The sequence below is a fragment of the Ostrinia furnacalis genome, unplaced genomic scaffold (assembly GCF_004193835.3).
Source record: "Ostrinia furnacalis isolate ACB-3 unplaced genomic scaffold, ASM419383v2 OfSCF5321, whole genome shotgun sequence".
Classification (NCBI taxonomy): Eukaryota; Metazoa; Arthropoda; class Insecta; order Lepidoptera; family Crambidae; genus Ostrinia; species Ostrinia furnacalis.
In genome coordinates this window covers 53,453-77,037 of record NW_021135560.1, presented here as the reverse complement: position 1 = coordinate 77,037, position 23,585 = coordinate 53,453, and the positions used below count along the sequence as shown (strand labels likewise).

Genomic DNA, 23,585 nt, shown 5'->3' with positions numbered 1-23,585 from the left:
CATGGTTTGGACAGCCCTGTTATAGAACATCTAAAACTAGAATCATTGGCCGATTAACCACATCTCCTTTTTTCCGAATAATTTTACAGTTTTCGTTTGATAATCTTTATTTTATAAGGCGGTTTCCATTGGTCAACTTTCAGTACCTACATAGCTGCTGGAAGTCCGATGTCTCCGGGTATATTGGAGCGATATTCTCGACTATTTATTTATATGATGTATCTAATGCCAGCAAACTTGGAGCTTTTGTCAAAGACGCACCTGATAGAATAGTTAAATAACGCTTACAGCTTGAGAAGACGCGATCTTCTCTCAAGAATACAATATCCATCGACAATAGATTGGCCACAATTCACTTATACGTTAGTAAGCAACACTCTACATTTTGATGCAAAATCGCATACACTTACATGATGCCACAGTTTAGCTTGATGTGCCGTGTGCCTACTTTAGTTTTCCATCTTTTTGAGAATTCAGTCTAATTTTTAATAGAATGCCTAAGTATAGCATGAACATTTTTTATTTTTATGTAGTACTTTACAATGTATAATATTTGGATCTCATTTTCAACCTTTACTTTGTGTAAAAATAACAAATGAACCTATTTAAGTGTTACCCTTTTTCGAAAACATAATATTTGTTTAACGTTGACAGCTCACGTCACAACATAATTGAACCTACATTGAACCCTTTGTATAAATAAATAATGAACTTTACTTTGACTACGAGGTAACAGTGAAAACGAAAATATAATTGATGGTTATTTCACCTGGTAATTACTTTAACCGACAAGTTTAACGTGCAAAATGTGTGTGACTCGTTTTATTGCCAGTTTCTTTCTTCTACCTGATTATATTATGTCATCAGAGGTGCTTGCTTTTTGAAAAAATATCTTGTACATTGTATACACTTATTTTGTTATCATTTTTACTGCAAAAGTTCAGACATCCCGAATTTATGTATTATAGTAATCTACAAAATATTTAATATCATTAATTATTACTAAAGATATTATGAATGGTTAATTTACTGTCTAGTATTTTTGATTCCTATTAGCTTTATGAGTTAAAGTTAATGATGTACAAGTGATCGTTGTGTGCGTGCATTGCACTGCACGCACCATTAATGGTTTAGACTTGCCATGACAAATAATATTACTTTCGATACAACTTTAAACAATATTTCGAAAATTGTGCGATCGATTAGATTGTCGCTGTTTAAACTAACAATTGCATTAATTCACGTATACTTTGCATGAAACATGATGGCTAGATGTTTAAGACAAACAGATGAGATAAATGGATTTTCAATTGTCGTCTAAAAGTCTAAAGATAGCCCAACCTTCAGTTTGAGACATGACTTCTTCGGACCCTATTAAACCTCTTTTTGATTCAGTTTAGTTGGCATGCAAGCCCAGTGAAAGAAGACCCCTTTTTATACCGGAGGCGCTTACCTCTATCGATGCGTCGGTTAAACGCCCGAGCTACAAATTGAGCTTTTATTTATTCATGTGAGGGGAACGAGGTTGATATGGGTCGGGGTCGCTCGATAAAGGACACTCTTAGCTCGGCGGCCGTCAAAGGTTTCCGAATGAATACGACTCATTTTTTAATGTATCCTATCACCAGATGTTTAGAGAGTGGACTTTATCAATACAAACACGACGAAGCACAATGGCGCTCTTTGTTGATTGCTACAATTTGTTTGATTTTGTTTTTATTATTTAGCTAATAATATTTTGCCATGTCTTGTGACTTCAAATAAAATAATGCTTAAGCAGGTTATTAGGTATAATATAAAATAATATTGTATTACGTTACTAAAAAGAGAAACAAGCCGTCACTTGTTTTGTTAACTTCTATCAACTGTGAAATAAAGGCAGAAAAATAGAAAACAGCGTTCTATTATTAGTCTACTCTTTCTATTTATTACATAAATACAATTCATTGACAAAATAAAGGTACATTTGGTGTACACATGTACCTCACATGTGCCATTCTAAATATTTATATTTTTAGTAAGAACGATTTATTGTGTGATATTAATATAATTTTAGAAAAAGGCCTTGAGCGCGAGCTATTTGATATCTATATTTACGTTACGACAAAAGGAGATAATCTACCAAACATGGATGACACACCGAAAGTGTGCCGAAAGTCACTGTAAAAATAAGCAATTCAATCTCAATCTCTAAGACCTATGCGGACGTTCCGCAGACCGCACGAACCAGGGCACTTAGCACCATTGTTAATGATTATGAAGAGATCTCTCTCGAAAACTTTCAAAAATACTCTTATGATAGGTGATTAGGTACGTTCTTTTTTCGGAGTAGAGAAAAGTAATTTATTTCGTTTGGAAATAATTTCGAAAGCAAAATTTTTTTTTTAGAGGACTGGTCTATATGAAAACAGAAACCTACTTTATCTTTTATCATCATTATTTCCTGTTTAAGGTACGAGAAGTTCGTAAGATTTTAAGGATATTACCATATTTAGGCACCCTAGTTGCTTATTGGCTTCGCTAAAATCAGGGGCAGGTGAATGGCCGCCACGGTGCGGCACGCGATCAGAGCGTTACCTTCACCGATTTGCGAACATTCTATAGGTTTTGAGCTGCAGCATGGTATTATTAATTTATTTATTAGAACGTTACATCAATTAACACTGACTTCAGTTTAATATAATAATATTGTAACACCAATCAGGTGTGTAGGCAATTAAGATTTTTTTCAGCTTGCTTAGTTGTTTTCAGTTGATGAGTTTATTTTTACGCCAATATCCATTTTAGAATTTTAGTATCACCTTACTGTATCTTACGATAAGAAAGGACGAAGGTACATTAAAATATGTTTGTACCTACTTACAACATACATACGGAGAGCACGATACATTTCATTAGCTTATCTCTGCAGCTCTGTGCAGTTAAGCAACTTGCTTAGTATGCTAAGCGCATGCTTTCTTATCGTTTACATTATTCTGTAAGTATGCTACGGCAGATAGAAACGCGGTGTTTAAACAACTTGTCGTTTACAATGACGTTAACAATTAATTCAGATTGAAATCTATCGTTTCTATCATCAGAAAGTTAGTGGACAAATGGTTAGTTTACGAAACGAAAAGTCACTTCACGGCTTACACAGAGTTGTCTCGAGTCATTAAGCGAGTCCCGATCAACAAAACGACTTGACAGTAAGTATCGGTTGAAAGGCGCATAAAATGTTGTCTAGTCAAGTTCAGGTCCGCGGCAACACCTGCCACATGCCAAGCGCTACATCGCAAAGCAAATAAATTCCCTTGAATACTGCAGAACGTGTAACAACGCCTAGTTTTTGTAAAGCATAATTCAAAGTGTTTTTGTTAGATTCGCATGGTAACCTTGACTCGATCCCCTTGGTTAAGTTTTCTGTGGGAACGATTGAGAGCACACGTTTCGTTTTGCTTCGGCCGTCTGGAACCCATATGAGCAAGCGCATCCGGTAAACTCTACCAGGCTTTTACCAGACTTAAAAACTGGCAATTTACAAACTTTCAAGAGTAAAAATTATTTAAATCAATACGATTTAGGTACTCACTTGATAAATTCTATGGGAGTAATTTGTTTTCAATTATTTATCTAAACTACACTAAAAGCACTGCTTTACTGTAATTACAAATACGTGATGGCACCTTGACCAATTACTTTACATCGACGATAGGCTACGTTCAAACGTTCCGGAATGAACATTCGCAATTAACAGTAGTTCTAATGGTCGTATCATGGATATTAAATTTGTTTGTTGTTGAGACGCTCTCCACCCGACGGTGTGCCTCATTTAATAGAGCAATAAAAAATGTTCGACACGACTTACGTAATCCGTATTATTTCCGCATCGGAGCTCTACAGAGGTCAACGCGTGTTCGAAGTAACCTACCTAAATGAACCAAATGGCATATTGACTGAAGTTAAATCCTTAATTTTACGTTTTCCTGAAAGTGACTACCAGATTATAGTCAAGAGATTAGACTAATAGTGCGAGGTTCTTAGGTATTAAAGGATTATCCTAGATGTTTAGTTGATTTACGGAACCGAAGATTGGACTTCATTTCTCATTTTTTTCAGTAATATTAGGTTTTTTAAATAATTACTGATATTAGCTAATATGATTGTCAATTATTTTCTGCTTAGGTTCTTCTTAAGATATTCGTTGTAATGCTCTACAATTCTACATAATTACATGCTATCTTAAATCTCATTGAAATAACGATGCGATCGTATTGAACAACAAAACAGCAACAGGACACAACAGTATCCCACTTACTTTAATTTAATTTATTTAATGACATTTTTTCTATTGCTTTCCGATTGATTTATCTACCAAATCACCTTCTTGGCCGATTGTTGTCTTTCTGATACACCACACCACTGTTTGATTTGTTTAATGAAAAGTGAGAAAGCCAGTCTGGTGATAATATGTTATTATTTCGTAGAAAGAATTTCTAAAGAAATTATGATTAATTACAATCAAGATAAGATTCAAAGTCAGTAAAATAAAATTACGTAAAAACTCGCAAGTCAGCTTTGTTTCTTGTGGCTTTTTATGTTACTTGTCTAAATATTTAATACATATGATATATTTTTGTCATGCTCCACGACAAAAATATATCATAATCTCAAAACATATTGTGTTAATATTATATTTTCCAACTTTGTTTTATAGCGGGCTCCATATTACATTTCACAATAGCCATTCATCATTGAATGGGACTGTAAATCTCAAATTAGGGACATTGTAAAGTTTTACTGACTGCCATCGACCTAAGTAAAGTCCATAAATTTCGCTTTGGAATACAATGCCGGCACCCGCACAAAACCATAAAATTCTGGATATTCTTAGGTAGAAAGGGGTCGTGTGAAAATCGTAGTTTTTGACGGTACCAGGTTCGTCTCAGTTTTATGAAGAAATCTAGTTTAGTTATACTCTTACGCAGCACTTCCGTGATTTCTTCAGCGGCGGCGTTGGCAGATGGGGATGTCGACATCCATAAAAAAGCACATAAATAAGATGTAGTGTAGGTAAGTTACGTCACTGTATAGATGTCACCGAGGTTAAAATTTATGACGGACCCTAAAGCTAAATAAAGAATTTTACACCACGGGTGGCTACTTAGGGCATTGAAAACTATGGTTGAAAGCCATTGTCTGCCTTGTAAAGAAAGTCGGAACGAATTGTAAATCGGATCAGAGCGTATGGGTGACGCCCATCGAATCTGTCGAAACAATTGAGACGGCCCGTACGCTTTTAAAGACGGACGATCCCAACATTGTGCAACTCATCACAAAGGAGGCCAGAGAAATCCAAGTGTTTATGCGACTTTCGAAAGAAAACAAGCTTACTTTGTTCACTGTATCATCTGCATTTGTACAAGGCTGAGCCATAAATCAGTACAGCAGCTTTTAGTTAGCGCAATGACATGAGCAGGTGACAGGGTGACATTCAACTGGTTTCAATTGTTAGATCAGCTGCTGAGCTTAAAACCCTCAAACTTTATCAACCCGGTATTGCAAGTATGCTATGCATCCTAACACCAGATTCAACAGATTGGTAAGACTGTCTTACGTAAATTCATATTAAATAAGCAAATAATAAAAATCAGGATGATTTTATTTAACCCTTTATGGGGTTTCTTTCACCCAATCAATCATGTCGTAAAAATCTAGAGCTTGATGAGTAATCTCGTTTCATTGTATTTGACTGTTTAGTCACCTGTAAAAGGGAAACAGTAAATAAGATTGTTGAGTATCATAATTATAATAACGAAGTCTGGCTCGGCCGCCCAAGGTGCGTGAGCTGCAATATAGTACGGCTTCGGCATTGTACTGCCAATGACAGATAAGAAGGAACCGCGTAATGAGTACAAGCGACCCACAACAATGGAATCGCTTCGCCTCGCCCTACACCGCTAGGGTTATTTAAATGACGCGATAAAACGTAAAACATTCTAACGAGATTAAAACAAACTGCAAGACTTAAAAGTTCAATGTAAAAATTCACATTTTGCAACATTGCATCAATTGAAACTGCGCTAATACATTTAATAGAGCCAGTTTTAAATAAATCCTTTTTTTAGAAATATGTATTTGGTTCGTCTTGGTTAAAATGTGCCCAAATGAATTGGTATGTTTCGTTATCAAATTATTAGTTTTTATTTTAAAAGAATAATAATAATAAATTTTTAAAAATCGCCGTAAAATGAGTTTATGCAAGTAATCGTTATTTACAATAATATTTCAAAATGTAAAAGTAGTAAGTAAGTGTGTTTGGTAGGTATCGCGTAGTTTTTGTCTTTCGTCACTTGCATCGGGCTGCGTCTGCACAGCTGCCCGACTGGTTTGTCCACTTGCGCCGGATTGATTTAACGTTAACGCACGATCTGCGCACTCGTTCACCGCCGTGTTCCTCCGGGTACTTCATTACTGCTTAACTATCTGAGCATTGATTGTTAAGACATAAAATATATACTTTTTATAACCGCTTTTATCAAGCCTTAACTTTAATTGGATTCCAAATAGAATTTAAAACTTTGATGGTCACAATTTTAATCGGGAATTGCGTGAATATTGTCGTATTGCGTACGCATCATGATTTTTTAAAGAGTAACGGTACAGTGTATCACTTTGCGTTAAAGTTTGGCAGGCCTATTTAGTTATGACGCGTGGGGAAAACGGTTTTCAATGACTATAAGAGAGAATAATTGTAGTACAGTAGAATCTCGATTATCCGGATCAATTAAAACCAGGGGTGTTCCGGATAATCGATTTCAAAGTAAAATTAAATAATAATTAACTTTTTACTATAGAAAAGACGACGTTTACAAACGACATTTAGACCATTGAGTGGATCCATTTCTTTTAACAATTAACCAAGACGACGTCCGTACCGTGTTACGGTGGCGGCGCCGAGCCGTATCAGAGGCGGTGCCGTACTGTGGTGATGGGTCCAGGTCCTAAATCGGTAATTAGAGCCGTGAAATACGAGTCCGGATAATCGGATATCCGGATAATCGAAGTCCGGATAATCGAGATTCTACTGTACCTATATTATATCGCATGCCGGTTTCGTGACCTAGGGTAATCTATACTAGAGATGAAACGGATATCCGGTAACTATCCGGTAGGCCGGATATCCGGCCTAAATTTACTATACGGCCGGATACCGGATAGTAACTCACTATCCGGCCGGATACCGGATATTAAAAAACTACGACAATTTCCTATAATAAAATGAAATACATTAATCTTTGAGGTAAATATCAATAAAATGGCTTATAATAATGACGGCTTTTATTTAAAGTCCAAAAAGTTACAAAAAAGCCATATTAAGGCCTTTCAAAAAACTAATTTCTTTTTCTGGGCTATTCATATCTGGGCCATAAGGCTCTGGAACTCTCTGCCTGAAGAGACCAGGCAAGCGTCTAGTAAGTTTTCTTTTAAAAAATCTGTCCATAATCACTTCCTTCACATGATTTCATCTTCATGAATTGTAATTTCAGTTTAACTCAATCATCTATTTTATGTATGTATTTATTTATTAGATATTTTATATATAGGGTGGAATTTTGTAACGCCACCTGGAGGGAAAGTACCCTAATATTGTAGATAGAAAATTTTTCTCAAAGAAAACATTCCTTTATTTTTGAAAAGAAATAGAACTGCATTCAAAGATTTGAAAAAATTTGCTTGCCACACCCGGGAATCGAACCAACTAAAATCTGTTAAAAATTACACCCCGTATTTTTATTACATCGATCGTTAGGGTTAAGTATAAGGATGAAATCTCTCTAACAAACTTGATAAATCAAATGAAAAGGAAAACCATGAAATCTTAAATTATTTTATTAAATTATGTACAGAAAATTGTATGGCATGGTAGTGAATTTTCCAAAAAATTTTGAGAATCTTTGAATACAGTTCTTTTTCTTTTCAAAAATAAAGGAATGTTTTCTTTCAGTAAAATTTTCTATCTACAATATTAAGAGTACTTTCCCTCCAGGTGGCATTACAAAATTCCACCCTGTATTATCTATGTATGTAGCATATTTGTTTTTGTTTTTCTTTCCTGCACTAGAAGTACCGCCAAACAAATTTCTTTTCTGCTCAACCCAAAGGTAAACTGGTCGAGAATGCTTTAGTGCATTAAGTTCGCCTTATGTACAAATTTGTTTTGGCATAAAAGTTTAAATAAATAAATTCACTCTAATGACGAATACATAAAGTAGTAAATCTGTTAATGTCAAACAAAATATTGCCAAATAAAAAAGGCGATCTTTTTTTCACTGATGGTCTGATGACATGATGCATGCAGTTCAGTCAGATTACGCAACAAGTAAACTAATTTTATTTTCGCTATTCAATCACACACTCACGATAGCAACCGAAATCGGCCGAATTGTTCTGCCCCCAAGACAAGTGGCAAAATCTGACATTCTATTCGGACGGATTCGATTTTCGAAAAGTGTGACTAGTCTAGTCTACTAATAGACCCACTGATCGCGTTCGAAGCACCTGTGCGGCGCTAAACTCGTCACGACATGCAACGAGACAATGGGCCAACTATCCGGCCGCCGGATATCCGGCTACCCGGCCTAGCAGCTGGCCGGATATCCGGTATCCGGTATCCGGCCAAACAACTATCCGTTTCATCTCTAATCTATACCCCTTGCCTAGGGGTAAACTTTTAGCGACGTATGATGATGATTCTTAAATTAACCCAGTAAAAATGTTAATACGATAATTACAGGGCCTCCAAGTTATTGTTAGTATTTGTATGCTACAAATTACAATGGTAGATATGTTTAACGATGCGATATTGCTCCAAAAAAGCCAGCAATTTAAGAAATACTAGCACTCATTATTTCAATTATAATTTACAATTTTTCTTTCAAAAGAGATTTAGCTAGGATCACATTTAATGGACATACTGTATAAAAAAAAACATAGTATTCGGCCTATTCTAACAATAATTGGATGAAAAACATAGTATCCTGTGTGTAATTTGATGATAATGCAATAATGAAAACTGTTTGTGGTTTAGGTATCCTCTGTGTTAAAAGAACAATATGTTTCTATGTATTATTTCTGCAGTTTGTAGAAAAATTAGTCTGCATATTAATTTTCCATACTAAACATCAGGAAATATACATAATTGAATTTGAAGATAATAAAAATTTAATTAAAATAAATAAGAAAAAATCAAAAAAGATAAATTTTAATTACCTGATGTAGAGTACTGATGTTCCATTTATGATTCTCCTCCAACCCAAAGGCACAATAATAGTCTGTGGAGAATCAGAGGGCACAGTCCTGGTGTTGAGATCAGTGCTGTCGACAGCTTGAGGTAGGACAGACGATGGTAATACTGCCAACACTACTCCGTCTGCAGTCCGAACCAGCTGAGGAGTGGGCCCACTGTCACCTTCACTAGCAATTCCTCTACTCACTCCCACTTGCTGATTCAATATACTTATACTTTGATTCACTATTGACTGGTGAGATACACTTTGTTCTAAAACTTGATAGTTCACATAACTTCTCGACAACTCTCGGTCACCAGAGTTTGAACCGTCACCACTGGCCTGCACCGTGACACTTTCACTGAACTGGTTGTGGCCGTGCTGCAGCGCCACTTGATGCATAGAGGGCATAGCACTATCGGGACCTAACTGGCCAGCACATCTTTGATATGTAGCCAAATCACCTCCTTCCAAAGTCACCCTAGATTGAAACGATTCAACCGCACTCACTGAATTTACACAGTCAGTTTTAATGTTTAGATTTCCTGTGTGTTCATTCACTTTAACATCGTCAACTTTTAAATTTTGGTCTTTTAGAAATTGCGGTATCTGCAAGAAGTCAGGACGATGGGGAACGTTGTCAGGGGAACCGAACACACCGAGTTTCCCATCGACATCATTGGCAGATTTGTAGAAGACAGCGTTGGATCGGTTCCTCTGCTCACTGCAGTCGACCTGGGTCCTGTAGAGGGCGTTCCGGGGCACGGCGAGCTGGTGCGGGTCGGGCAGGTAGAGCGCGTCGAGGGGCGAGGGCGGCGGCGCGGCGGGCGGCTCAGACGCCGCGGCGCCGGGCTCTAGCTGGCGCGGGTCCGCCACGTACACCAGCACGCGCGCCGGGGCGCCGGGCACGCCTGCTCGCGACGCGCCCACACTGGCGGGCTTGCCTGACATCGCGCAGACACATCACACGCCGAGTAAGCCGGCTGCTCACTAGCTGAACGCACCGAGACGCGATCCTGTGCCGGACCGTACGGGACTACACCTGGCATCGCTTTCGACCCTCCGATCATCGCTTGTCGTCCACCCGGCGCTCCGGGGCCGTTGCGACATTCTCTGCTGAGTTTTTAGGAATCGAAGTCATCAACTGTCTATTAGTTTTACGATGACCCTCGAAGCCTGACAGTGATAATTTTATGGCGGAGCCCTTTTCGGACCCATTGTAAAGCTTTAGTACCTGGCAATAAAACTGGTAGCGCACGATTTGTTTCTTACTATTGGAATTTAATTATTCTTATAGGGCCCATCATGATATAAAATGCTCCTGACGGTGTGAAAAGGTCACAGTATGAATAATGTTCGCTTCATCTTTCTTCACTTGCTTATTTCACACAAAAACATTGTTTTGATTCAATCACTGATTACCGAAGTTCATTAAAAATATAAATCCCACTTTTACTTATAAAATGTTTTGCACAATTCCGGAGATGATGCTTACAATGTGAAACACTGCGATTATCAAATGAAAGAAGAAATTGAGGCTTATTACACGACGAGAAGTAGATTGAATTCTTCAAAAACCTACACACCGTATCGAAAAGAGTGACAGAGATGCAATATCGATACTAGCGCTATCTAGTTTACATTGGTGTAAATGTTTGACACGAACTGTTTTACCGACTTTTTTGTTGCCATTTATAAAAATAGAAAGTAAATAATTATCTATGGTTGGACTTGGAGTTGGAAAATCTTTTTGGAAGAACCTTTTTCAAAGACTCTCCTTCCTTTGGCCAGATTTCAGTGACAATGGTGTCTATAAGGATGTTACAAAACATCGATAAGTATATTCTTCTTGATTGATTTCAATACATACAAGTGTTGATAAGGGTAAGAAGCCAAGGGTTCCCTTCCCTCTCAGACGCATAACATTTTTCATCATAATTTAGTTTGGCATAACAGTATTTGCATAAAGTTTTTTCGCATAAACTCTGATATGCATTGTTTTCTAAATGCATAATGGTTTCTTAGGCATAATAGTACAAGTTTTACAAAACAATAAAACTTGTATTATTGAGCAGAGACGATGCACAGCATCTGGTGAGAGATGCGTCTACTTCCGGTGTAGTTTTTTACCATTTTATACCTCAAATGACGTCATTTCCGCAATTATTTAATAGGAATTGATTTGACTTACTTCCGTTTGCCGCCATCTTAGTCACCTGGGGGCGAGCTTGCTCGGAGTTCTTCATAGAGAGCTCACCAGGAGGCCTTCTTGGGATGCTGTGCATCGTCTCTGCTCAATAATACAAGTTTTATTGTTTTGTAAAACTTGTACTATTATTCGGCATGTGACGATGCACAGCATCTGGTGAGAGACTTGTTTATTAGCTCCTGGTGACTACTTACCAATGGCGCTATGTGATGAAAGTTTTCGAGTTTCTGTAACAGAACTAGATTAGAACATGATTAATTTCAGGGTATTAACATGTTTTGTTCTAAATGCCCAGTGAGAGCAGCACTAATATCACAAAGTAGGAGGGTTTGTACTTTTGTATGTTTAGTTGTCTGATGGCCGCTGGGGCAGGAAATTTCTTGAGTGGCGACCATGAGCTAGAAGACGCAGCTTGGGCAAGCCTCACACTAGGTGGACCGATGATCTGGTGAAGGTCGCGTCAGGTTCCTGTATGCGAGCGGCACAGGACCGGTCTTTGTGGAAATCCTTGGGGGAGGCCGCTGTCCAGCAGTGGACGTCTTTCGGCTGAAAAGAACGACCGAGTCTTTATTTTATTAGATTGGTATATTTAAGATCTAAAAGTGGGTGCCATATCTTAATTTTTGATTGAATAACAAGCGATCTCAGCAATTATTTTGTAATACTTGTTTCATTTACCCCTTGGTCATTTGGGAAAGTTCAACATGAAAGCGTTATTGGCTTATGATAAACGCAGTATAATTGTATAATTACTGCGCATTTAAAGTTTTGATAAATTATTTTGATTCACACTCCCACTCATAAATGCAGTAAGTTGTAAAGATACGGCGCATATATTACGTTGTAAGAACAAAAATTTAAATCAGTCATTTAACACATGTACCGTAAGTAACGAAAACTACTGATAAACGCAGTAAGGAACAATCATACTGCATTCATGGGTAGTAAGTATCGAATCGTGACATGTTCAAATTCAAATTCAAAAACGTTTATTGCATGTCACATTACAATTTATATGTTGTTGCAAAATAGAAGTATACATGTTCGATGCACTTAGCACATTTTGTCATACTTATTAAGCTTCTTGATTTGCAAAAAACATTCGAATTTAATAATTCAAGCTGTAAGCTGGCTCAGTGTTGGGGGTGGCCACCCAGTCTACTAATAGTTGTAGTTTAAAGTGCTTTGATGATGTGGTAAAGCATTTGTAGGTGCTTTATTTTATGAGCACAATGAGCCTTTTTAAATGGATATTTGTTAAGAAACTCGTACCAGAAAGAGTTATCGTTAGATTGTGGTGATGCTAACAACGTATTTTGATTGGTAATGTTTGCGATTGGGGCTGACGGGGCCGCCGTTAAAATTGTATAAGATGGTTGTGGGTACGTTATTCAATCTATTTATACAATATAGAGATTCGCGAGAATGCTCATTTGATCGAAAAGAGTGTTAAAGCTATCACAATACCACGTACCTCGTTTCATCCGTTTTGAATCTCGCCGGGGTCCGAGTTTCTCCGGTATCCGACGCTCTGGGTCCACCTGCTCGTCGTCCGGAAGACACTCGTCCCCTTTGGCGCCAACCACCATCACGTACATGTTGTTCGCGGTCACACACGCGCGGTCTATTGCACTTTTTAATTTTAAACTTAGTATAAGAACGTTGAGAAATAAATTATTTCAGTAAAAATCTGAGCAGAGTTTCTGCTCACGATGTTGCTAGTTTGGAAGTTAAAGACGCTATGAAGAACTCCGAGCAAGCTCGCCCCCAGGTGACTAAGATGGCGGCAAACGGAAGTAAGTCAAATCAATTCCTATTAAATAATTGCGGAAATGACGTCATTTGAGGTATAAAATGGTAAAAAACTACACCGGAAGTAGACGCATCTCTCACCAGATGCTGTGCATCGTCACATGCCGAATAATAATAACTTTCCCTAATTTTCAATACCACAATTTAAATAATCATAAATGTAAAGAACATAATTTTTATATTCCTAAAGTTTGTTTTTAATAAAATACGATAAACATAATGTAATTATTTATAAAATTTAAAGTCATATTGTCTATAAGAGCAACCAACATTGAAGAGTAAATTATTATGTATTTGTGATGTTGCGAACGATCCTCCTTCCACCTTTATACTCTTTCGGCCTGTAGATTTGTAAAAACTAAATTCTCTGTGTCATTGTCATTTTTGTTCTTAATTTTTGACCTGACTCTTAGAAAACTTGAGCTCGTGAAAATACATTCTGTTTGATCTCAAATCCCTCTTATCTATTATAACGCACATATTATACAGTCCACATTTCTTTTACAACAATAAGCTTGCCTGGTCTGGAATTATGTAGATCCCGACTGGCCGTGGTCTCTTCCACGTGGTACTAGTCTGCCCTATACTAGAGTGTAATTTATAAATCACTCTTAAATTATGACAATATTTTTTATGCAACCGAATATGGACCCAGAAGCCAAATATTAAGAAACACTATTAACCTTTTTCATTTTGTATAAATCACGTTTTACCTATAACTTCAATTATATAATTTGCATATAAATGAACACAACTTTTTACAATTTACTTTCAAATATTTCATTTTTAAAAGTATACTTATACTTAAAAAATAATAAATTATAGTAATTAGGTGTAACCAATTTCGAAAAAAAAACACATTATTTTTTTTAACTTTATCCAAAGTTTAAAATTTAGCCAAAGTTAGAATTATTTGGTCAGTGTCAATAGCAGCATTTACGTGGTAGCGTTGTGGTAGCGTTCTCGGCTCAATGAGGGTTTTCGCGATTGAAAAATGCGCCAGATGGCAATACGTAGACGCGAGGTCCAAACCAAATGCTGCATGATTGGTTATTTTTGACATGACATTGACAGATAATTATGTCAAAATCTAATAATTCTCACTCATAAAAAGGTTCAGCCAAACCAACGCGATCAGCCAACGTGCAGCGATGGCGATCAGAGCCCCGATTACGGTAACTTTTATAACGTCTACAATCCAGACGCGTTTCTGATTCTGCGATACGATTGGTCAAAACAGCTGACGTACGCTGTTGAACGACCAATCGTATCGCAGAATCGAGAAGCGTGTCTGGATTGTTGACGTTAAAAATTACCGTAATCGGGGCTCAGACTTAAATTCATTGGTCGCCATCGCTGTACGCCGGCTGATCGCGTGTGATCGCGTTGGTTTGACCGAAGATTTAAATTAAAGTAACCACTAATATCATGTTCTCAGTTTCAAATGTTTTAATACTTGAACGTTGAATATTTTAGAATCTAAGATAAAATTCAACATTCACTAATAAAAATCTAAGACTCAGATAACTCAGAATCTTTACCGGCACTTATGTAGACATTATTCTAAAAACATCGAACATATTCAACACCGACGGATTAGCAAGCTGAAGTGGTAAATCGGCAGGGCACATAGTACGCAGTACTGACGGCCGATGGGGCAGCAAGGTTCTGGAGTGGCGGCCTCGTACTGGAAAATGCAGCGTGAGACGTCCACCCACAAGGTGGACCGACGACATCATAAAGGTAGCAGGAAGGCGTTAGACCCAACCCAGGCCGCTACCAATCGATCAATAAGGAAATCATTGGGGGAGGCCTAATGTTCAGCAGTAGACGTCCTATGGCTGAAATACTGGGACTACGAGTGTCTATGGGCGACGGTAATCTCTTACTATCACACACAGGTGATCCGTCTGATCGATGGCCTCCTGTCAAATAAAAAAAAAGATGATGATGATGATCGAACACTAGCCCCTAATAGCAGTAGCAAAACAACAGTTGGCACGCTCTTCTCTCCGTGAAGGGATTCGATTTTTAAAGCGATCAAAAAGTGCAACTTGTCTAGGGGATACATGGAGCATGCTGGGGGTATGTGAATAAAGATTTAATTATTTTTTTAATGAGATTATATCGATTATAACATAAAGAAAAAATTATCGCTATCGATAATTTTCAGTAATTTACATCCCTAGAGGCACTAACTGTCAATGATTGACACTTTTTTGACAGTTTCGAGAAAAAAAAGTTGTTGTTGTTGTGGCTTGTGGGCGAGAAATACGCATGGTGGTGTGGTGATTTCAAGATTGGAAATTAGTTGGCTTTATCTATTATCGAAGCCATATTCATCTAGATAAAATGAAAAGAAAATTATCCAGCATCAACGATGAAGAATCAAGGTATATTAATGTTTTAGATGACATACTTTTAGGTTATTTTATGACTATCCAAAATTCTTACCGATTATTACTTTCTGGAGCTTATTCAAAAAGATACATAATTGTCCGATTTCATCATAAAATAACAATTCACTACAACTGCCATAATTATTCTGTTATTTTTTTAGGTTATCAAAGCTGTTGTTCAACAAGTCAAAAGATTTGGTGGATAAGTTGAAAACTACACCATCCGATGAACCAAAACCTGATGTGGACCGTAAACCTGTGTGGATAGATGAGGATGACCATCAATTCAGCGCTAAAACAAAGACTGAAAATCTCAAGCAAAAATACGAAAGTTTAATGGGAACACCAAATTGGGCAAAGCTAACAGAACCGAAATTAGAAGAAGGTAATGATGATGATGATGGAATTCTGAGAACTGTTGGTCATATGAGAAAAAGTAAAACATTTAATCTCCCAAATAAAATGTTAGATATGAAATTATTACCTAAAATTAATTCAGAAACCAGGAATGAAGGAAGAATTATATCTTGTATTGATTTCCACCCCAAACTAAGTGTTGCACTTGTATCAGGAAATGCTGGTATAGTGTCTCTGTTATCAGTTGGTGGAGATGTCAATGAGAAATTGCATAGTTTTCAACTCAAAAACTGGAAAACAATGTCAGCGCAATTTAATCCCAGTGGGTCAGAAGCATTCTTGGCTACAGAACTTAACCATAGTTACTGTGTTTATGACCTTGTGAAAGCTGAGCCCAAATTGGTACAACTTCCCCGTATTGTTAAGCGGCCAAAATTGTTCAAGCTATCACCTGATGGAAAGTACATTGCAACTTCTACTGGATTTGACGAAATATACTTGATTAGTACATCATCAAAAGAACTTTTAAGAACTCTGAAGCATAACTCCAATGTTGAATCTTTAACTTTCAGTCATGACAGTGAACAGCTGTATTGTTACTGCAAACAAGGCGAAATCACTATCTGGGATTTGTCTACATTCAGAGCGTTGAAAAAATTCTATGACAATGGGTGTGTAAATGCTTCTTGTCTAGCTGTCAGTCCTTGTGGAAAGTTGTTGGCAACGGGCAGTCAAGAAGGGATTGTTAACATTTATGACACAACAAAACTGGAAACCTATGAACCATTGCCTTTAAAAACAATTAGCAACTTGACAACCAAGATATCTTGTCTTAAATTTAATGCAACAACAGAAATTCTTTCTGCATCTTCAAATGTAATTCCAGATGCTGTAAAATTGATCCATATTCCTTCTTACCATGTGTTTGTCAACTTTCCTCCACATACAAAAGTCTTATCCAAAGTACAAACTATAAACTTCTCTCCTAATAGTGGTTATATGGCTCTAGGAAATAACAAGGGCTATGCCAATCTGTATAGATTGAAATATTACAAAAACTATTAAAATATTGTATTAACTCCCGTCTTTTAATTTAATGTACCTAACCTGACACCAATATGGTCCTCATTTAACCTAATAATGTAGGTAATACCCACTGCAAATCTGTTTTGTTATGTAAATCTAGGAAAAGACCCACAATAGAGGTGTTCTAAAATTGGCTATACACCTGTTACTTAGTCAACCCAAGCAAGACAGAAATTCCCAATTATACTGTAGTATTATATTTTCTGTGCTATAGCATTTCTATTATAATAAACAATAATACTATACATTTTTAGTATTATTGTTTACTCAACGGATTTTGATGTGACTACACTGTTTTGATGAAGTTACATTGTAAAAAAAACAAATGCGTTCAGTAGTTTTTACGTGAAAGTGACAACAGATGCGGGACTTATAAAAGCGTGTAATCCCTAGTAAACGCTAAAAATGTTATGTACCTACTACTTCTATAGAGTTATTCCTTCTCTATTCATAAATTTCGTAAAAGGTTTAGCAAATGAAAAAGCAAGTTTACATGAGAAAAGGTTTTATTTATTGAAATAATGAGGGATGTACAGATTCAAGATGAACCATTGTTGTCAGTTCCCTCCATCAAAATGGGTTTGGCTTGCGTGATGGTGGTAAGAATAGAATAAATAGAAAAACACAGGTACCTAATACACAGACAACCATCACAGGATATATGGAATTACGGAAATATTAAATTACAAAAATATATAAAAATGTAAAATCAATCAAAACCTTTGCCTTTAATATGGTCAGCCAAACCACAGATTGAAAGAGGAATGTACTAACCATTTTAACATGACAAACGGTATAATCACACATGACTTCTGTTGATGATGCATAATTTACAGATAGTTGAACAAGGTTTCTACTATTCAAATGAATTTGGTCAAGCTAAATTTGTAACTAGGTTATACCATTAGGAAGTATGAGATTTAAGATAATTTAAAAGCGCAAATTCAACTAAATAAAATAGTTAAAAATCACAGAAACGATTATTACTTTATGTTGTCTAACGGCACGCCGATGGACCTTAGTGTTGAACAAGAAGTTCGTCTAAAGCAGTATTACTAATTTAGGTTAATTAGGTATTGCACCTATTACCATTACGATTTTCTCTTATGCATACATATACATAACATTTATGTTATAGACTAACTTATCTAAATACATGTAGCCTAATCAATAAAATATTCAACCCTGCCCACGCGCAATGCATTCTGCTAAGAAAAACATTATTAATAATCAAATGCTGTAAAATTTTGAACTATACATGGATACCTAATACAAACACGAGAGCATAAAATAAATGCCAATACTAAAACAAAAACTACAATAGCAACATTAATTTGTGAAGTTAAATATTGTATGCCCTATAAATACACAACTTACTCATACACTGTGATACACTACAAATTCATTTTATCATTCTGGTAGGTCTAAAGAACTGTCAGATATATTTATCTAAAACATACATAAGAACATAAGGCAAACTATCCTAAATAATCACTTTAACACTCTCGATTATTATAAGTAATACTAGATTCGTGTCGCGATAGATGAAATGCGAGGTCCATCGGCATGTGGTGGTCCGGTCGACCCGCGGTCGCGAGTCCGGGACGAGCACGCGGTCGCCAGTGACTTCACCCAAGGACAAACACTGCATCAAACTACTGGACATCTTTATTAAGTACCAAATTAAGTCCCGCCTAGAAATAGCGTCGTAGAAATCTTTGCTCGCGGGATTCGGTCCAACTTGACACATTATGATCTAACTATAGCCTGCCTTTTCGCTCGCCAAATAATTCTGCACACGTAACGCGCTAATTCTTTTAGCGGATAGGAATTGTGAGTTATAGGAATTTTAGGGCAGATTTACAATCGTCAGACAACTTTTAACTGAAGAATAACTAAGGCACATTGACAGTTTCAGTATGGGAAATATGTCAAAATGGAAAGTTTATTCTTCAGATAAGAGGTATCTGACGATATAAAAGTCAGCCCTTAGTAGGATAGAACCTAGCGAGGACTCGAACCTTAAGTATTTTTGAGTAATGAAAGCAAAGGACACAGACTGTTGCCTAGCAGATTAACATTGTACGCCAATGGGATAAATTTGCAAGAAAGACGTCCAGTACGGATGCGGTGTGGTCCCCGGCACAACGGTCGCCAGGTCGACCTAGCTGGTGGCGCACTGCACGCGGTTCATGCCGGGGTGCTCGTCGTCCTCCTCGTAGGCCGGGCCGTGGTGCGCGCGCCGCCGCCGGTTCTCCTGCTCCGGGTCGAGATCCATCAGCGTGCACTCTTCGGCCAGTTCGGGGATCTCCACCTGAATTGAAATATAAATAAATATCTTTGAACAATCTCACACAGCGCCATCTAGCCCCAAAGTGAGCAATTAATATGCTTGTATTATGGGTGCTAGCTTAACGGATATACTACTTATATACTTTTTTTTAAATACATACATATTATACATAGTAACACCCAGACCCGTCACAGATATTAAAATTCATCATTTCAATTTCTGCCCGGCCGGGAACCTCTCGGCATAGTAGTCCGTTCTGAACCACTACACCAAACGGCCGACCGAAATAGGTTGGTATTAAGGGACTGTTTCGCGCACAATGGCCCTATCATGAGGCTAAGTGCGGTATTCGATTGCCCTGCAAAACTAAGGGACTGTTGCTCGTTTTCACAATCAATCCCTAATTTTTAAGTGACCCTTATGAAAACAAAATTCCTTTTGTGTTACCATAGGGGTTACTTAAAAATTAGGGATAGATGGTGAAAACAGGCATGTGTGCCTTAATGCGAATGCCTCGTGCGGGATTTTACTCCGGTGACACGCGACCGTCTATTGCCAATGGTGCCAGTGGGGTATTGTTTAGGTTTTCTTAGTAACAACATCACATTAGGCATGTGATGTATTACTTACATACTATACAAATTAAGTTTTAGAACAGAAATTGCAGTATTTGAGGGAATCAAGCAACATCAATTAAATTCTATCCTTTACAAGAAAAATTAACATGAATTAACATTTAAAACTCAATCCGACAATTATTCTATTACTTATTTTTTTACTGCATCATTGTTTACCATCGTATGATGATGATGTCATCATGTCGTGATCGTATCGTGAATTGATAGTGATAATTAGTTTCGTAAATCGTCATTACGGTTGGTTACTAAATAAAAATTGTAAACGACACCCCAGAGGCAATACACGCACGCGACGCGTATGACGCGGAACTTATTACAATATATTTTTTTTTAAGTTATTACAATATCTTGCTCCAAGACTCTAGGCCCTAGAGTCTAGGGCATTATACCAACTATTTTCCCTAAGGTTGTTAAAAAATTATGCAAAAATAGGTTTTATGCTTGTGTCAATGTATTGTAAGCTTAATTCAATAGCTTTATTTACCTAATAGAACTATAAGCACTGCTTGATTTGGGAGTAGGTAGGTACTTTATTTGTAAATGGATTCACTTTAATATCTGCACTGGACAGTGCATGTAATGTATGACTAGGTAATTTACATAAGGCAAGGTCATGCTTAGTTTAGCTATAATTATCGGATATAAAATATGTAAGCAAATACATGTCTGATGCGGATTTTATTAGAACTCTTTAATTTAGGCTCAATAGTTGAGTAAGAATGAACTTTATTATCAAATACGAAACATTATAAAATTAACTATTTAATAAAAAATAAAGCATGTTTACATACCCTAGGACGCGGCGGTAGGCAGTTCTCCAATGCAGGAATGACTTCAGGTGGAATGCGATTAGGGAAATTAACTAAGAATTGTATAATAAGTTGACCTTTTTCAAATGGATTTTTGTACATGGGCATGCCTGAAAATAAAGGAAGTTTATTGTTAAATACCACCCATTTACAATGAATAACATCATACAGTGCTTCCAAATGGACTTAAAATACATACCTTCATTGAGTACACATTTGACTTCACCGTGTTTTGTGACCTCACCAGGCATAACAGTTATAACAATATCTCTGTCATCTAAAGTTCTTATCACTTTTTGGAAGCCGCAAAGTGCTTCCACAAGTTCAATATTTAACCGAATAATTAGGTCATTGCCGGAACGCTTGAACACCTAGGTTAAAAAATACAATACATAAGTAAATGATAATGTTTTTGATTATAAATTATTATTATAGAAAGTTATGCTTAATTGACTGCAACTTACCTCATGTTCTTTTTCATCAAGAACGATAATGAGATCACCAGGCTCCAATTCTGGCTCCTGGTCACCCTCACTGCTGAACACAATTTTTTGGCCATCAGTCATTCCTTTGTCAACATGCACTTCCAGTATCTTGCGGTCACGCACTGTCTTGCGGCCCTGGAATACATAACATTGAAAATATACCAGGTGATCTTCGACATTATTTTCAATATTATAAACAATGAAACTAGCTAAATAAAATAGAAGTACTGTTTTTTTTCCAATCACCTACCTGGCAAACTTTGCAGCGGTCCTTGGGGTCAATGATCTCACGCTGTCCTCTACATTCGCTGCATACAGTTTGAATCTGCTGGATCATGCCAGGAGCCAATTGCTGGATTTGGACTTGCATTCCTGTACCACGGCAGGTTGGGCATGTTTGGACAGCTCCCTAAAGAACAAAAAAAATGTAGAGTAGTACAAATAATTTATCTTCAATTAAGAGGTTTTAAATTATCAGCATATTTCAGGGTACCAACCTTCTTACCACCACGCCCTTCACATTTCTCACAAATTACATTCTTCTGCAAAGCAAGTTTACGGACAGCCCCTCTGTACAATTCCTCAAGAGTGACGGACAGTTGATGGATAACATCCTTCCCCTTGCGTTCACGTCCGCGTCGGCGACCGCCACTAAAGCCTCCTCCGAAGAACATGTCAAATAAGTCCATAGGAGACGAGTACCCGCTGGCACCAACCCCACCTTCTTTTAGTGCTTGCTCACCCCCTAAAAATGAATTCCAATTAATCTCAAGTTACAAAGAATATGTACTTCAAACTAATATGCTCCTTTTTGTATTTTAAATAAAAAATTATAAACTGTAAGGTGCACTTAGATACAAACCTTGGTCATAAATTCTTCTCTTCTCCGGATTAGATAGTACTTCATACGCTTGGGAGATCTGTTTGAACCTTTCGCCTTCATTGGGATTCTTGTCTGGGTGGTATTTTAAGGCCAACTTTCTGTATGCTTTCTTTAGTTCATCATTAGTGCAGTTGGTTTTCACACCTAAGATATCATAGTATGTCGTCTCCTTGACCATCTTGAATTCTGTGTAAACACGACACAACTTGTCAATAAGCTAGCATGTACATAATACATAGGATAAGCATTAAATTAAGTTGGTGGACTTAATTTTATGACAAGTAAAAGATTTAAAGCTTGAAATTAACTAAAGGGCTACCCTCTGACCAAAGGGTTAACCAAGAGTTGAAATGTGTTGATCAATTGGTTGTAAATTTTGATTTGGAGCTTACCATTAATCTGTATGTTTCTGTGAATGCTAGGTTATTATTGGGTATTTTTTTTGATAGAAAGTTAAAATATTATTTGCAGAAGCAGAGTACCTACTTGTTTTATTCATTTGATTAAAATAGTATAACTAGAAATAAATAAGCAACTATGAATTTGCTTTCAAATTGAGTTCAAAAAATTAAAACAAGAGTAACATTAGACACCAACCAGACAAAAGCTATTAAAATGTGGTGAATTCAGGTTAGGCCATTAGTTTGGATTTTTTTTACTATGATTACCTACTAACAAAGGCCTACCAATAATCGTTATTATGCGCTGAAAATCTGATGATTGTGTATCGAAAAGTCTAGAGTTATAACAATGCATTTGTCCGTTCAAATTACTACAGGAGTAAAGTTCCAGCACTGGTTTCTACGACATGATGAGAGTTTTACAGTGACAAAAGCTTTCGAAGAAATTATTGATTTTACCTTATTTCCGAGTCTGAATCCAAAAATTTTCTAAATACTTCAGATGATTGCAAAAAGCACTCCGAGGTTTCGATTCTTGTAACACGCGTTGCGAGCGATCTCAGCAGCACACGAAAAAACTATGAATGACGTTTGACGAATGTCTGACTGAAAATGATTACGAACTTTGTAGAAAAGTCGATTGCAAAACGCACATTTTCCAGAAACTTCGACGTCAATTGTATAAACTACCAAATTTAAGATGTAAGAAGTATCATGAGTTTGCTCAAATTTGCTAGGTCAACTAAATTTGAAAGGATAGTAGAAAACAACAGTGTTATTAGTGCAAGTGGACCAAACATTGAATAGAATTTTGCTTGCGGATTTTTTAAAAATAACATCTACTGACCAATAGCAATACCGAAGTTGTTAATTTTAACCAATTAGATAGCGCCACAGAACAAATACTAGCTCTTCGTTTATTTACCGAAGATAAAATAAAATAG

At 36.9% G+C, this 23,585-nt stretch overlaps 3 protein-coding genes across 7 annotated transcripts in view; 1 reads left to right on the top strand and 2 right to left on the bottom strand.

The window, feature by feature from the left end:
- Positions 1-10,906, bottom strand: part of LOC114360940 (nuclear receptor coactivator 6) — a 50,610-nt gene extending 39,704 nt beyond the window's left edge. For 4 of the 5 annotated variants that reach the window (XR_003656543.1, XM_028315821.1, XM_028315824.1 and 1 more), the window contains exon 1: positions 9,253-10,820. Coding sequence is in view for 4 of the 5 variants with exons in the window: in XM_028315821.1 (XP_028171622.1) it covers positions 9,253-10,220 (968 nt within the window). In the remaining variant the exon portion in view is untranslated. Of the gene's footprint in view, positions 1-9,252 lie in introns of all 5 variants that reach the window. The other variant, XM_028315823.1, reaches the window with a different exon arrangement.
- A 4,613-nt stretch (positions 10,907-15,519) lies between these two features.
- wcd (U3 small nucleolar RNA-associated protein 18 homolog wicked) lies at positions 15,520-17,218 on the top strand. The gene is made up of 2 exons (XM_028315820.1): positions 15,520-15,683; positions 15,851-17,218. Exons 1-2 carry the CDS (start codon positions 15,643-15,645, stop codon positions 17,109-17,111), a joined length of 1,302 nt encoding a protein of 433 aa, XP_028171621.1. The 5' UTR covers positions 15,520-15,642; the 3' UTR covers positions 17,112-17,218.
- Positions 17,219-17,620: 402 nt separating this feature from the next.
- On the bottom strand, positions 17,621-23,314 carry Droj2 (DnaJ heat shock protein family (Hsp40) member A4-like). Its single transcript, XM_028315808.1, has 8 exons — positions 23,101-23,314; positions 22,220-22,426; positions 21,855-22,102; positions 21,608-21,766; positions 21,337-21,492; positions 21,072-21,243; positions 20,855-20,982; positions 17,621-19,446 (listed from the first exon to the last, which is right to left on the bottom strand). The coding sequence occupies exons 2-8, from the start codon at positions 22,416-22,418 to the stop codon at positions 19,297-19,299; spliced, it is 1,212 nt and encodes a 403-aa protein (XP_028171609.1). The 5' UTR covers positions 22,419-22,426; positions 23,101-23,314; the 3' UTR covers positions 17,621-19,296.
- Positions 23,315-23,585: the final 271 nt, after the last annotated feature.

Bases quoted from the DNA above. Each gene is read 5' to 3' on its own strand.
- wcd (XM_028315820.1), top strand. From the start codon at position 15,643: ATGAAAAGAAAATTATCCAGCATCAACGATGAAGAATCAAG. The intron at 15,684-15,850 runs GTATATTAATGT...TTATTTTTTTAG, and splicing joins ATCAACGATGAAGAATCAAG to GTTATCAAAGCTGTTGTTCA.
- Droj2 (XM_028315808.1), bottom strand. From the start codon at position 22,418: ATGGTCAAGGAGACGACATACTATGATATCTTAGGTGTGAAAACCAAC. The intron at 21,493-21,607 runs GTAGGTGATTGG...TATGTATTCCAG, and splicing joins ACCGCTGCAAAGTTTGCCAG to GGCCGCAAGACAGTGCGTGA. The intron at 20,983-21,071 runs GTATGTATTTTA...CTTTATTTTCAG, and splicing joins CAAATGTGTACTCAATGAAG to GCATGCCCATGTACAAAAAT.